The following is a 15,000-nucleotide window of genomic DNA, read 5'->3' on the forward strand; positions in this document are numbered from 1 at the left end:
GGACATGAAGCGCTGGACGCGGCAAAGCACAATCCCTTTGAGATGTCCTGTTGGGTGCAGCACGTACCCGTGTCCCCGTCCCAGCCCGTATCTGCCGGGTGCCCCAGGTGACTCGGCTGTAACCGAGGACCAGTTAAATACCACCACAGGTATGAGAGTGACCTGGCTCTGCTGCTCTTTTGGCAAACCGGCGCTCCGGGCGCTCTCCTGCCGGCACACGCCCTGGGGCTGGTTTGTGGTCTCCCACCCTGAGCCATTTGCCAGTGGAACCAGAGGAGGCCCGAGAGCGGCTCGGGGGGACCCTGCGCGAGGGCCAGCGGGCAGCGCGAGCAATTGTTCTCTATTTTTGGGCTGGAACAACCTTGGCAGCCCACTCACAGAATCGTGTGTGGTCAGCTGAAAATGAAAGGAATCGTATAAATCAATAGTGGCTGAAACGTCATTTTGTCATCTCCCTTTGAGGACAGGGAACGCGGCCGAGGTGGCGCACGGGCACCGAGCGCCAGCCCATGCCGGAGCCGCTCAGCAAACTTCGTACAACCTTCCTCGGTGCCTTTGTCTGACTGCAGCTGCTGTCACCGAGCTCCCACACAACAAACCCTGTTTGGAACACGGACCACGGCCAAGGCTGCCGAGACAAAAAAGCTTCTGCAAGAACCCGCAGGTAAAGGGGAGGAGAGCAGTGCGGGCAGGAGACAAATCCCGCTGTATTTTCTGTAGCTATAGCTGTTGTTTAAACACAATTAATAAAAAGCCTCTAGCTTTTAACAGTAATAGGAAAGGTACCTTACACATTCTGTTCCCTAGATAATACTCCACTGTATTCTATATATTGCACTTAATATTACCTTGTCAGTCACTGAAGCAATAATACATTAATGAAACCTAGCAAATAATTATTGTGGACAATCAGATTATGCTTTATTAACAGTTTCATAATTGAGGAATCTCTGTACATTGACTGTATTGTCCACGGATGTGTGTGAGACCCCTCTGTTTATGCACGCCCCTGGACCAATCAAACAACAGCCATCACTAATAAAGGTTTATTTAATTCTCACAGTAAAATTTTAATATCACCAGCAGCCTGGGGAAGCCTCAGTGAGTGGATTTGCTTGACATCAGATCGTTTCCATTCTGCTAGTCCCAATACTTCTTAATCTTTAATATCAAGGCAATTAAAATTAATGGCCACTCATCCAGAGCCACTGTGGGCAGTGTTTCCTTGACATCAATTGTTTGATGGGATTACCTAGAGGTTAAACTAACAAGCAAGGTTTAATTGGAAGCAATGAGAGGAGCAGCGATCGTACGTTATGTTTAACCTGCACACCACATCTAAATGAATATCCAGAAACGTTAAACTATTCCTGGGATTAAAGCGCATGCCCTGTGCGCCAGCAGAGCGCAGGGCCGGGGCTGCGGGACACCGCAGCGTCCCCTGGGTACCGCGGCCACCGCACACGTCCCCTCCCGGCCGCGGGGCTCCCTGCCCCCGGCACACCGCGAGGGGCTGCCGCCAGGCAGCACTCGGGCCGGATTCACCGCCGGCGCTGTGCCAGGGCCACGCGGGCTGCGGGGGTGCTGGTGCGGGGGTGCTGGTGCGGGGGTGCCCCCCGGCTCCTCGCCCAGCCCCACGCTCACCCCAAAACCCAAACTTGTCTCCATCGCGAGCTGCTTCACAACACACTTGTCATTAAAACAAACTATCTCTTCTCATAAAAACAACAATGAACATCTTTCTCCTCCTGATCATTGAAGGCCGATTAATTAATTGGGCTTAATTGTATATTACATTTCAAACAATACTGTTGCACTTATTTATCATGTTAATTGCAATGTTAAATAAAAAGACAATAAATTATTACTGAAATCGTCAAGGAGCCTGGTGTGGGATCAGGGCCGGGCCGGCTCGCATCTGCCCGGACTCGGCGGCATCGGCCGCGCTCGCGCCGCGGGAGCCGCAGCTGGCGGGAGCGCCACCGCGAAACCACGAGCTACGTACCCACGGGTCACGGAAACACTGCCACCGTGTTTCCAAGTGCCTGTAGCGCGCAGGTTACCCTCCACGCCTAATCATATGGCGCAAAATAGAAAATTTTGAAGATCTATGTCACACAATTATGGCACATGATGTAAAACCAAGAATTTTACCTTTCTGGACCACTGAATTAAGCTCGCATCTTTTTTTCTCCTGTTTCCCACCCGAAGCCAATGGCCAGAGCCTCTCCCTGCGTGTCTGCTCCAGAAGCCAAGAGGCTGGGAAGCAGCCGGGCAGCAGCCGCATTGCAAACCAGCTTCTGCGTTCTTTCCTTAAAAGAACTCTAAATACATTCCTTTGTCAAGCACATCCTTCTTTTGTTTGAAGCAGTGAAGAATGTTATTGCTGTAATCCACTGCCACGCTCTCAGCAACGGCTCTGCCCTCTCCGTAGCCCACGCCATAGACGGATGGTTGCTCATGACACCCTGAAAGAGGCTCATCTGCAAAAGTATAAAACATCAGCCTCGCAGCCACGGGAAGGGAGAACGGATGACACAGTTTATCTCCCTCGAACACGTGCTGATCGGGTAGCTCTAAATTACAGCCCACGATGGGCTCTGTTAAGGACATTTTTTTCCCAAGAATTACCTTCTCCATACTCTTAAAAATGAAATTGTGCGAGGTGTTCATCTTAATAGTTTGTCTTTATGCTTTTCTTGAAAAATCTTCTCTACATATTATTTTAAACACCGATATCAAAACTGAAACCATCTATCTCCCATCTGCACCTAAACGACTCTGGGAGACAATTTTCTTTGCCGCTCAGTAAAGTGCTATAGCAGCAAGATTTCCAGTGAGCTGCTTAATCGGGGGGGAGGACGACCCAAAACACTCACTAATTAAGTGTTTGAGGGAGAAAATGTTCTGCCATGAATCTGCCCCCAGCATTTACAAGGCACTGACAGTACAAGAACAAAACACCTTGGATCACGGTGCGGAGAGGCTGCGGGGGAAGCCTGGCTCAGCCAGGGAAAGGACAAAGCCTCTCATCAAACACGACCCACAACCTCGGGGAGTTTGCAAAGGCAGCCGTCAACTCTTCTTCTGTTTTTCCCGGCTCTCTGCCCCTGCGGGCGCAGCACAGACGGCACACGGGCTGCACCAGGGACGGCCGGGTCTGCGGGACCCCGGTCCATGCTGGAAACGCGTGTTCGGGGGTTTCAAGCCCTGTGCGCGGTGCGGCTCGGTCTCGCGCTCGGGTGCCGTTGCTCACCCCACGCGACGCTGCTCCTGCCAGCGCTGACCGACTGCTCGATGCACCCCGAGCCCCGGACTGCATCCTCCGACCCCTGCGGCACCAGCGTGCGCCGGGCCGTTCTACAGTGTGCGCCCAGAGCTCTTCTGCTAGATGGCCTCAAAAATATACACGTTTCAGTGCAAAGCAAGACGACTCCAGCCCAGATTGACCTAGCGAATACCAGCTAACCCCTCAGTCCCACCATGCAGTCTGTCAAAGCGCCTTCCAAAAGCCCAGATTAGGATATTCACAGCATTCACGTTTCCAGGTGTGACAGCGGGTTTATCAGAACTGAAGCACCCAGCAGCCACGGGCTGTCCCTCCCACACAGGCTCTCCGGGTTGCAGGACACGCAGCTCCCTTCCCAGGCTTCCCCATCACCGAAGGTTTCCCTGGCCATCAACATCTCGCCAGCGCGAAGCTCCGGCCATGGCCCCAAACCGCGCCTGCGGCCGCCACTGCCCGTGTGGCCGTGGGCACTGCGCTGGCCCCGGGCTGCTCAACATCCCACGGCAAAGGCCAGGACGCGGCGCGGTGCCACACAGGACACAATGCCGCTACTCCCGGCGCTCACCGGGCCTCCCAACGGAGTCAAGAAGCAGCTAATTCACACTTGGATTCAATGTTAGAGAGACAAACCTATACTCATGTCACAGGCTCACTGCTGCTGCTACATTTTTGGACCATCTGCCTGCCTTTTATTTCATTCTACAACACCTACATGAAATCTTATCAAACAAACAATTAAGAAAGAAATCAGATCTATTAGCACTAGAAGCAATCAGTTATGGTTTCTCAAACGTTCCACCTCATTTCCTTCACTCACTTCAGCCTCATCTAGATCCAGCCCTGTATCTGTCCACTCTGCGGATCACACGCTCCTCTGGCGGGCACGACCCGCCGGCTGCAGAGAACAACCCTGGGGCAGCCCTGCCGCGCTCCCTGCCGCGCTCCCTGCCGCGTCGGCTCTCCCGGTCACATTTTGCCAGAGAGCTGAAGAACTTTTGCTTTGTCCAAGTCGGCGCTGGTGGCGTTGCCTCTCCTAATGCCAGACAGGCTGCTGGCTCGCGCGGGGAGACGTTCGGACCCCACCTACTGACTGTATTGCAGCCTATCAGCACAGCCACTTGTGCGTGGACTGGGGGAAACCGTCCCCACCTCCATCCCCTACCCCCAGCACCGACAATCCCACCCGCGCAGAGCGCAGGACCCGCTGGTGCCGCGGAACGCGCAGGGAGAGCAGACACGTGTGCGCCGGCCCCGCGGCACAGGGCGGGTCTGCGGGGGCTTGTACCGAGAGCGTCCAAAGGCAGGTCAGCAACATCGCACGGGGGGAGCGGGGCGGCCTTTCACCGGAAAGTCTTCAATAAAGTGCCTGAATTTTTCATACATTCAAGGGAGACCTATAAAGTAAATCTCAACTCAGGTCTTAATTATAAAGCTAAAGGTTGCATTGCTAATAATGCCAATACTGCAGCCTGCAGTCATTAATAGTTAACACATTCGCCGCAGGCACTGTTCCTCTAAAGGGCCTGAAATATTGATAAGCAGAGCTGCTGGAGCCGGGAGGAGATGGCACAGCAGCCATGGCACAGCAGCCACGGCACGGCACCGCGGAGCCCGAACCCGCCGCTCAGCGCCCCGCCGCCCAGCCGCCGTGCCCTGGGAGCCACGCTGACTGCGGGAATCCCTTGGCTTTCTGTCACATGTACGGGCCGCCAGAAACGCAAAGCGTTGCTTTGCTTTTGAAGCTATGAAGTGGTGAAGGGGAGGCGAAGAAGCTCGTGGAGCAGCGTCACCGGCCTCAACATCACCGCGACACACCGGCCCGGAGCTGGGAAGCACCTTGGCCTGTTCAGAGAGCAGCTGTAGCCAACAACAGTGCGCGTTTCTGATTAGCGAGATGTTGATTCTCTTACATTAACTTCACAAGAACATCTGTTACATGTGATAAAAGGAGCAAATCTGCTTAATACATTTTTCATTCTTGCTACAGAGAAACCACTTGTGTCACTTCAGTATATCAAGAGGCTGAATTTCTGGCTGGCTTGGAAAAACAACTTCAAGCAATCAAAGAAATTCTGATCTATAGAGATACATTATATGCTTGTCAATAAACTGGCCTTCTCCCGAAATAACAGTAAGTTTTAACGAATGCGTAACAGCCAGTACGGCTCAGCAAGGAATCTTACTGCTCACGCAGAGGGAAAGCTGCTGTAAAGTAGGGTGCAAACCTTACAGCCTTTTTATTTCTCTCTCATCTTTGTACCGCTCTCCTCTCCCAGCACAGGCCCGGCCACCGGCAGGCACGCTGCCGCTCCGCACGGCGCCGCCGCGTCCCACCGCCCTGCCCAACCTTGCCGCGGCCAACAAAGTAAATCTGAAGGGATGACAAAGGCGCAGGGAGCTGCTCCAGATCGCGCGGAGGCGCGTCCAGAGCCCGGAGGGGACGGCGGCTGTGCCGGGGAGGGCACTGCGCAGGCTGGGGTGCTGGGGACGGGGGACGCCGCTCACCTGCGATACTGTGATGCTGCATTTCTTTGCCAGCTCTTCTTTGGCTTCTTCACTGGGGTAGGGGTTACTGAGGTGGGAGTAAAAATACTCATTCAAGATTTCTGTGGCTTGTTTACTGAAGTTACGCCTTTTCCGCCTGAAACAAGAGAAGAAAACCACAGCTGTTCTTCCAGATGCACAGAGGTCTCTGGCAGGGTCGGCTGGGTGGAAACAACCCTTGTTTCACGTGCCCATGCTGCAGCACACGGCAGCACCACAGCCCTGCCGGCACCCAACCGGGGCGGCTGTGCCCAGGCTGGGCTCTGCCCCACACTGCACAGACCACACGTGTGCGCTGGGGCAGAAAACGTGACAAAGGGCCAGGCAGGGCACAGAGCGGGGCAGCACCCTCAGCCCGCGTGTGCCACCCAGCCCCAGCCTCACAACCCGCCTTCCTCCAGCAGCAGGTCAGCTGGGGCTTCTGCACAGCTGTGTGGGGCGAGCGCGGTGGAGGAGGACGGGCAGCCCCACCGCTGTGTCCTCACGTAGCACTCACTGAGCTAATTGGCTTCCGCCAGCCCATAAGTGGCTTTCAGGGCTTTGCGAGGGAGACCCATCTGTGCACCCTCCTGCCGAGGGCTGCGCAGGGCCGGGCTCTCGCGGCAGGTGGGACGGTGTCGCAGTGCACACCCTCACCGGAAAGCAAAGCCTCTTGTGGCATGGCACCCGGCACGTGCCACAGACAGCCCAGCGGCGCGCGGGGAGCGGCACAGCCCCTCCGGCATAGCCAGCCCGCTGCACACTCACCGCGCGGGTTACAGCAGTGGCAGCTGCGGTGCCGTCCCTCCGAGCCCCAGCGGCTGCTCTGCTCCCCAGAACGTCCTCTGGAAAGCGTTAAACATTTCCTGCGGAGCTCCCTGCCCCTCAGGGCTGGTTGCAATCAAACTGCCTGTGCCCGAGGCCAGCAGCAGCGAGCGCAATCCCCTGCGCTCTCCTCCAGCAGTATCACCATGCTGCTAACTACACTGTATCCTGGAGCAGGCAGACTCTCCCTAGAGCTATGTTTATCTCATTACTGTGCTTCCGCTCATTTTGCCTTATTTACCTTCCTCCTTTTTAAAGAAATCACTTAAAATGTGCATCTGCAAGCTTTACCTTTTGCAGCTACTGGAGCTCTCCATAGACGCTTCCTCCAACTGTTTGTAATTACCCTAATTTGCCACACCTGCCAGTGACCTCCTTGTTAATAAAATTATTTTGCTCTTGTTTAGGTGCTCACAGCTTTCAGGTGTGAAGCAGGAGGTGGCTGCTCCGCGAGGTTCTGTGTGGTGCCGGCTGCTCCGCCAGGCTCTGCCAGCTGCCGGGGTCCTGCTCTGTGGAGAGCGATGGGGCTGGGGATCGAGATCCCACCTCATCAGGGCCTCCAAACAGATTTGGCTGTGCCTATAAACCTCCTCTTAACCCCCACCTGTCTGCGTCCTCGCAGCCTGCAGTAAGCACAGCCTGCTGCGGAGGCCGATGGGCTGCAGGGACGGGTGCTGAGCTCCGGCAGAGACGCAGGTGCCCGAGGGACGCGTGTGCTGGCTGCGAGCGGCTGGGAAGGTGCTGTCTCCTCCAGTCGGGTGACAGCTTGCCGGGAGATGGGCCAGCAGCTCTGGCACACAGGGTCCCCCTCTTCCCTGGGGCACACACGGCTGTAACCAGCTCAGCCGCAGCCCGCGGGCACAGCCCTCCCAGAGAACTCAGCGCTCCCGTGACGGGGTCAGTGTTTTGCAAGGCCTCGTGCTGCGAGACATCGGCACGGGCAGCTATTTAAATAATTGCTGGGCTGACAAAACAGCCCTTTGCACAAATCCTATGCGACTCCCACATGAGCAGGGTAAGCAGGCAAGCATCAGGCAAACAGGCCTAGTCTTTGCACTAAGCACGTAGAAAAGACACCAGTGTTTCTGGCAGCGCTGGGCAGGAACCCGCCGCAGCTGGAGCTGTTTGCTGCGCCGGAGCAGCCTCTCCCAGCAGCTCCCCAGGGCTGCCCAGCAATCGTCCCCCCCTCCCAGAGCGGCCGCAGGGACTCGCCTCTGCCTCACCTGGCATCAAGGAACCTTGATCTTAAAATCATTACTGCTTCACAAGTACTTTGTTTGAGCTGCATCTGGATGGAGCTGAATTTTCGATGAATGATGCCCACCATCCTTTCAATCTCCTTGGGAGAAATGGGACGTGTCCGGCTCTGTTCTCTGAGAAGGTTCATCACATGTGTGGTAAATTCATTACATGCCTGTGAAGGAAAGACGAGCTTAGAAACTGTTCTGTGCTGTCCCACGAGGACACAAGCCCGGGCCTGGCCGCGGGGGAGGCAATGCCGGGGCGCCGGGGTCTCTCGCGCTGCCCCATCCCCTCCGCACACGCAGAGGTGAGACCGAGACCATCCCACGGCAGCCAAGTGGCCACGCTCAGCTCCCCCGCGCTCCCCGGCAGAGCGGGCTCTGTCCTGTGTGCCCGGGGGGAGAGGGGCAGGATGGTGCACGAACAGTTGCGGGCAGGGGGACACGAGCGGGGACCAGCCGAGGAGCGAAGCCTGGGAAAAGCTGCCCGGGTAGGAGAGGAGCCCAGGACCTTTCTGAGCACCCCGTGTCCCCTCCGAGCGGGGTTCGGCTAAGCCGCGCCTGGCCCACACCATGCTGCCGAGGCATCGGGGAAGGGAAGGCACGAGGAGCCATCATTCACATCCCAGACCATGCAGGTGAACAGACACAAGGATAACAACCGCCCGGGCTGCACCATCACCAGCCACCGCCTGACCCGAGCCCCCGCACGACCAAGTGGCTGTCACACTGGCATCCCGGCTGGAAGGTGCCACCAACGTGTGGTGCCGGCAAACGCGGTCACGGGATCCCGGCTCCTGCGCCCAACGGGACGGGCGATGAGCACGATGCTCAGCAGCCCGTACAACACGTGGAGGAAACAGCGCAAGTGCCTCGTCCACACCCCATATGTTATGTATCTCTCTGACTCCAGCTCCCTTTTTCTCTAAAACCAGGTTCAAAAAGATCTATGTAATTTGTCTTACAACTCCATTTTCAGGGATTCGTCTGCCTTTCAATGGATTGTGCAAGGGAAGGAGTTAAAAGTGAAAAGTTTATGCATCTAAAAGCTCATAATTTCCTATAACATTTGCTGAACGTCTCACAACTTATTAAGTGAAGCCATCTATGAATGCAAATGCTGATTAGCAATTTGGCAATAGCCCAACATTCGCAGAATTCACATAGCTTTTCTTTAAACCAGTAGTTCATACATGATTAATTAGAACATCTCATTTATGTAGTGTGCACTTTAGCTCATTACTCTAAGTAAAATTCGTTAAGTATTTACATTTAGATAATTAAAATCTGGGTACACCCTTAAGAAAGATGCATACACTTCAGGCAAAGTGATTTTTTTTTCTTTACACTACTGAAAGTAAATTACAGGCTAATTTACATCCTTGCAGCGCCCGTTTGGCGCGGCGCTCGGCGGGGCTTGGGAGTGTGGTGCTGGGGCTCGGGAGTGCGGTGCCGGGGCTTGGGAGCGCGGTGCCGGGGCTTGGGAGCGCGGTGCCGGGGCTCAGGAGCGCGTGGCGGGGCTCGGGATTGCGGTGCCAGGGCTCGGGAGCATGTGGGGGGCTCGGGAGTGTGGTGCCGGGGCTCGGGGGCGCGGGGCCGCCACTCTGCCGCTCCCTGCCCACCTTGGTGCCCCCAGCTCCAGCCTGAGAGTCCAACGCATCCCAAACTCGCTTCCCAGCTGCATTTTCCCTCTCTTTCTCCTGCGGGGTTTCAGGCAGAGAAGCTCTCAGAGGCGACGAGACGCTGTCCTGCTCGCCAGCCCCGCTCGCCCCAGGACAGCAGGTCCTTCAGGTGACCTGCTCTCCTCCCTCCAGCCCAAAACGGCTGCACATGGCGCACAGAGGTGACAACGGCACCAAAATGCAGCAACTCCCTCCCTGAGGCACAAGGGCAGCTCTGGCTGTCCTACAGATCCAGCTGAATCCAAGTATTTGGCACCGAAAGAACCGATTTCAGGCGCCCGGCCTGCCACGCGCCCCCTTGTTGGCAGATCTGGGGAATTCAGTTTCAAAGCGCAATAAAAATTGCAACTGTTGAATGAAAAATATTTTCGGATATGTCTTTTCTATGAGTAATATTTCTCCACAAATCTAGTATAAAAATTTGATCTTTCAAAGCTAAAGTAAGTTTCTTGTGTTCAAGAAGCAGAAATCTTTCCCTTAATTCACCTGAATTGCCTGAGGAGACATCGCTGGTGGCTGCGGCTGCTCGGGGCCCAGCTGGAACTGGTCCCGGCAGCACCTCCCACCTGCAGAGCTGCCTCAGTGCAGCACGGCGGGGTCAGCTCCGCACACGCTGATGCTTTGTCTTGTTTTCTCTTGTTTATTTATAGCGTCTGAGCTACTTGATCCCTTTTCCAGTACTATTTTTCAGGCCTCTGCTTGGTGCCCAAGACATTATTAATAATGTCAGTTTATAAGTGATGGCCTTGTTAACCTGCTCAGAAACCTTGTAGGAGCGGGGATGCTCCTGCTTCCCTTAATGCTTCATCACGACTCTGAGCCGAGGGCAGGAGAAAGAGACAATGGCCCCAAAGAGCGCGGAGGGGCCGAGCGCCGGGCAGCGCTCCAGGGGCTGCCGGCACCTCCCGAGCAGCCACACTTCACCCCACGTTGGGGTGAATGCAGAAGACATCTGTGAACTCAGGAAGCAGGTTCCCAGCTGCTCCGGGAGGCCTGGGACCCTTACAGCACTTTTGCCTACAGCAAAAAATGTATTTCAGTGTAATTATAGAAGATAGCTTTCAATATGTCATCTCTATTATAGTAGCTGTAAATTATGGAAGGAGCTGCCTGTGTACGGCCATTTCTCCCGGCGCACGGCAAGGGGAGAGCTGTGTGATGGCGTGACACACTTTCCATTTCTCTGCCTTTTTTTCCCCAGCGCGTTCCCCTAACTGGCAACAAGCGTCAGGATCAAACTCTGCCTGGAAAGCGGCTCCAGCAGGCGCTCCGGTTCCTGCTGCCGCGGGGGCTCCTGGCCGGCAGCGGGGACGGCGGGCGCGGGCCCTGGCGCGGCGGGTGCCCCTGCACGGCGGGTGCCCCTGCGCGGCGGGTGTCCCTGCGTGGGGCCGCGCTGTGCCGGCTGCAGGAGGGACCCGCGTGTTGGAACCTGCAGCCGCTGGAGACGGAGCTGCGAAGTCCCAGCTGCCTGTCGGCTGCAGAGACGGGCACTGTGTTGAGACAAACCGGCAGGAGACAGTTTGCTGCCAGGCCGGGGAAATTATCATATTTCTGTCGAGCAGACGTTGCCGGGTGTCAGGATCAACGGGGAAGCGAAGATGCTTCAGATCCGCTCCACCTCGCTCTCCTTCTCCCAGCAGCACTTGAGCATCCTCCAAAGTTTCCTGTGGTGTGGACGGATGGCTGTGACATTTCAGCCGAAACCTCTGTAAATGGAGCTACAGGGCTAAAAACGCTGCTGCTTCCCCCACATCATTAAACTTATTAGAGTCAAAGGACACTTGCCAGGAAACGGCTGTGAGTGCCGACCTGCAGCTGCTCTGGCCGCAGATCTCTTTGCAGCCTTGTGTCCCTGTGGTTTCTCACGACATGCTCCTGCTGGATGGCGCTCGTTAACCCATGGCCATCCCCATTGCCATCCCGCACCACCGCCACACAGGGCCTGGCAGCGCCAGGAGGGCCCAGTGGCTCCTCGGAGGGTGCAGGGGGGAGGCCATTTTGGGGGAGAAAAGGAGATTTGCACAAAGCTCTGCCCTGTTATTTGTTCACTGCTTGAACGAAACAGTGAAAGAAGCAGCACAGACGAGTGTCACCAGCACCTGAACCATGCCGTGCCACCAGCACCTGAACAGCGCCGTGCCACCAGCACCTGAGCCACGCCAGCACCGGCTCCCCACGATCCCGTCACTTCCACCCATGCTGACACTGGCTGTCACCAACCACGCCTTTGTTTCTGGTGGCAGGAAAGAGCAAAGCAAGCAGCCAGGGACCTTTCAGAGGCTCTTCACATGAAAACATGGAAACTCTAAAATAAAGAGCTACCAAGGTGCCTGGGCCCTGCCCACCTGGAGATGCTGGGAGGGGAAGTGTGGTTTTGAGCGGTTTTATCGCTGCCTCCCCATCGCGTTTGTGGTTTAGGTCTGTACAGCCCGACGCTTTACCGTGATGGGCTGGGGGCAAGCGCAGGACCTCCCTGGCTCAGCTCGGGAAAGCACCAGCTGATGAGGTTCGCTGAGCTGATGAGGCTCAGGGTTCACAAGCTTTATCAGGACACCTCTGGGAGGGCCAGCCTTGAGCTTGCGAGGGCCAGGGGTCTCGTGCCACTGTTCCCTCCCCATCTCCCCTTTGATGCCGTTATTCATCGCAAAACCAGCAAAGAGAGGAGGCTGAGCAGTCTCTCCCGTGGGTGACAGGGAAGCTGGGGCAGCACAGCCCCCAGTCCGTGGGCAGGAGCCACGCTGCGCCCAGCACCGGCTCCCGGTGCCGCTGGAGCGGCAAATGTGGCAGCTCAGTGGGTCCCAGTGGTGAACGCAAACCCAGGGGTCTCTGCAGCACACTCTTCATTCCCAGACACCAAGTGCCGGTGTCCACCTGCACTGGGATTTCTGTATCTCCTATCCCTGGCCCAGCGCTGTGCCGGCGCCTCGCCGCCCGCTCCCCTGCAGCCAGCTACTGCCGATGTGCCGCGGCTCAGCCTGGCGCCGGAGCCTCGGAGCCTCCCGCCGCCTGCACCGGGACCCGCAGGTTCAGACCCCGGCACAGCCCTCGCCTGCCCGCGCTCCCTGCAGCGCCAGACCGGCCCTGCCACACTTCATGCTGGGGCACCAAAGTGGCACCGAGTGACAGACACACTCCCCCACTTTCCCTCTCTGGGCTGGGAGAAACGGGCTCGGGTGCTGCGAGTACGTGGCTACAGACAACAGAAAACACTCAGGCATGCAAGACACACGTCCTGGGTCCAGCCAGGGGCTCCTGGACGCCGGACAGACTCCCGAAGCATCGCAGCTCGTTTCGGGGAGAGGGGTGGGAGGGGAGGGAGGGACAGGGCCGGGGCCGGGGCAGCGGTGGGCGCTGGCAAGCGGAGGAAGCAGCAGCAGGTACATGTACAAGAGGCTGATGTCTGACCTGTTCATATTTCTCCAGCTCTGTGTGATAGATTTGTCTGATCTGGGTCAATTTGGCTCTGTAATCTGAGTGTTCAATAGAGTTATCTGAAGACCCTCCAGAGGCTGCTGCGGCTGCAGCTGCTGCCGCTGATCCCCCACCTTTCTCCGGACCTGAGACTCCTTCTGCCAGAAGCATATTGTCTAGTCTCATTAGCTGGGGATCGGGAGGGTCTTCCTCCTGGGCTCCTCGGATGCTCAAACCTTGGGCAGAAAAGAGAGAACAAGAGAAAACACAGTCAGTATTTCTTGCGTCTGCCCGGCCCTGCCGCGGCCCTTCCTCCGGCCCGCGGGCACCCGCACCAGCACCCTCCTGAGCCGCGGCCCGGGGTGCCGGCAGCGCCGCAGGACCCGCTCGGCTCCCACACGGAGCAGGAACATCTGCCGGAGGCTTTTAAAGGACCGTGCAGAATCTTTAAACACTTCATTGTAAGTATTAAAGCAGTATTTGCATGAGTACAGACACACCTTCCGGCTGTTTTCCAAGCCAGAGCTAAATCTGCGCAAGGTTGGCATTATCTTACACATTATATCACTTTGATGCGAGACCATGTGGTAAAAGTGAGTGCATTATTTATTTGGAAAGAATTGATTTGCTTCTCATTTCCTTCTGAATGGATCTAAGCACTACGTTAGTCTTAGGGAGACCTGCACCACCTCTCCTGTGAGCTCCAAGTGTTGGTTTAAACTGCCCGGGGCAAAAGCTGCTGCTGGCTCCCCGAGTACAGGACTCCAGGGGAAAAGCAGGGAGGTGCTGCCGCTCCCACCACACCAACCCCACGGACCGGCCGCTCCCCACGGCTCAAAATCCACAGGGGACGAGGGAGGAGGTGGAGACCGAACCGGGACCATGGCTGGCACGGGCTGCACCCGCCCCACAGCCACCGCTCACCGGCTGCCGAGACACCAGGAGGAATTGGCTTCCCCTCGCTGTGCAGGAATCCGGTCACTATCGTGGTGCTGGGATACCGAGTGCGTGTTTAAAATCGCCGGTGCTCCTGCGCTGTATTGTTGGGAACAACACTTAAAATCTAATTTTTGTTTCAAATTGAGAATTTCCAAAGTGGTGCTCAGTCAGCAATCCCTCCTGCATCCCACAGATCAAGGCTGACAATTTGTAAGTTTAATCAGGTCGCGCGGGCACGCTGCCAAGCTGCTATCAACAGCGCCAAAAAGAAAGTTTAAAAATAATTACAGTACTACAAAAATCACCAGAGCCGTGGCTTCTCGCATCAACATTTCCATTAGAGACGTAACGCAACCGTGTACATCCCAGCCCAATTAACCTCTAAATCTGTTGAGGAGCAGTATCCGTGCTGGATGGAGCGGGTACGGGGCTCTGCTGCTGGCACCTCTGCTGCTGGGCGCCTGTGGCTGCTCCTCACAGCCACGCGGGCTCCGAGCGGCTGTGCCGGCTGTGCCAGCACCACCGCAGCTGCCACGTGTGTGCTGAGCACCGGCAGCACCGCTGCTGCGCCGGCGGGAGCAGCGCCCAGAGCTCGCCCTGCGTCCCAAAGGCCGGGCACGGCGGGAGGCGACCCCTGCCCGCCAGCCTTCCAAGCTCACAAAAGCACAGCATTCATTTTGCTCTAAAATACACATTTTAAACCCGTCACCTTCGTTTAAAACTATAATTCCATATAATTTCACAGGAATAATAAAAACGTCTCATCATCTCTTTAAATTATTTCTGTTGCCTGTGCAAGGGCCACAGATGAGCAAGGTTTGCCAACACTGTGCACTGTTCTGGTGCGGTCCTGCGCTGGCACATGTCCTGGGGACAGCCTTGCCACCCATCCTGGGGACAGCCCTGCCACCCGTCCCAGGGACAGCCCCGCCACCCATTCCATGGACAGCCCTGCCACCCGTCCCAGGGACAGCCCCGCCACCCATTCCATGGACAGCCCTGCCACCCGTCCCAGGGACAGCCCTGCCACCCATCCTGGGGACAGCCCTGCCACCCGTCCCAGGGACAGCCCCGCCACCCATTCCATGGA

The 15,000-nt window shown here is 56.5% G+C and overlaps 1 protein-coding gene across 9 annotated transcripts in view; it reads right to left on the bottom strand.

The window, feature by feature from the left end:
- The window catches only part of PBX3 (PBX homeobox 3), a 104,953-nt gene that overhangs the window by 6,508 nt on the left and 83,445 nt on the right, over positions 1-15,000 (bottom strand). For all 9 annotated transcript variants that reach the window (XM_065035361.1, XM_065035357.1, XM_065035356.1 and 6 more), the window contains 3 exons: positions 12,966-13,207; positions 7,861-8,051; positions 5,795-5,930 (listed from right to left, as the gene is read on the bottom strand). In XM_065035361.1, coding sequence (XP_064891433.1) covers positions 5,795-5,930; positions 7,861-8,051; positions 12,966-13,207 — 569 coding nt within the window. The remainder of the gene's footprint in view (positions 1-5,794; positions 5,931-7,860; positions 8,052-12,965; positions 13,208-15,000) is intronic.

This window comes from Columba livia, chromosome 19 (genome assembly GCF_036013475.1).
Source record: "Columba livia isolate bColLiv1 breed racing homer chromosome 19, bColLiv1.pat.W.v2, whole genome shotgun sequence".
Taxonomy (NCBI): domain Eukaryota; kingdom Metazoa; phylum Chordata; class Aves; order Columbiformes; family Columbidae; genus Columba; species Columba livia.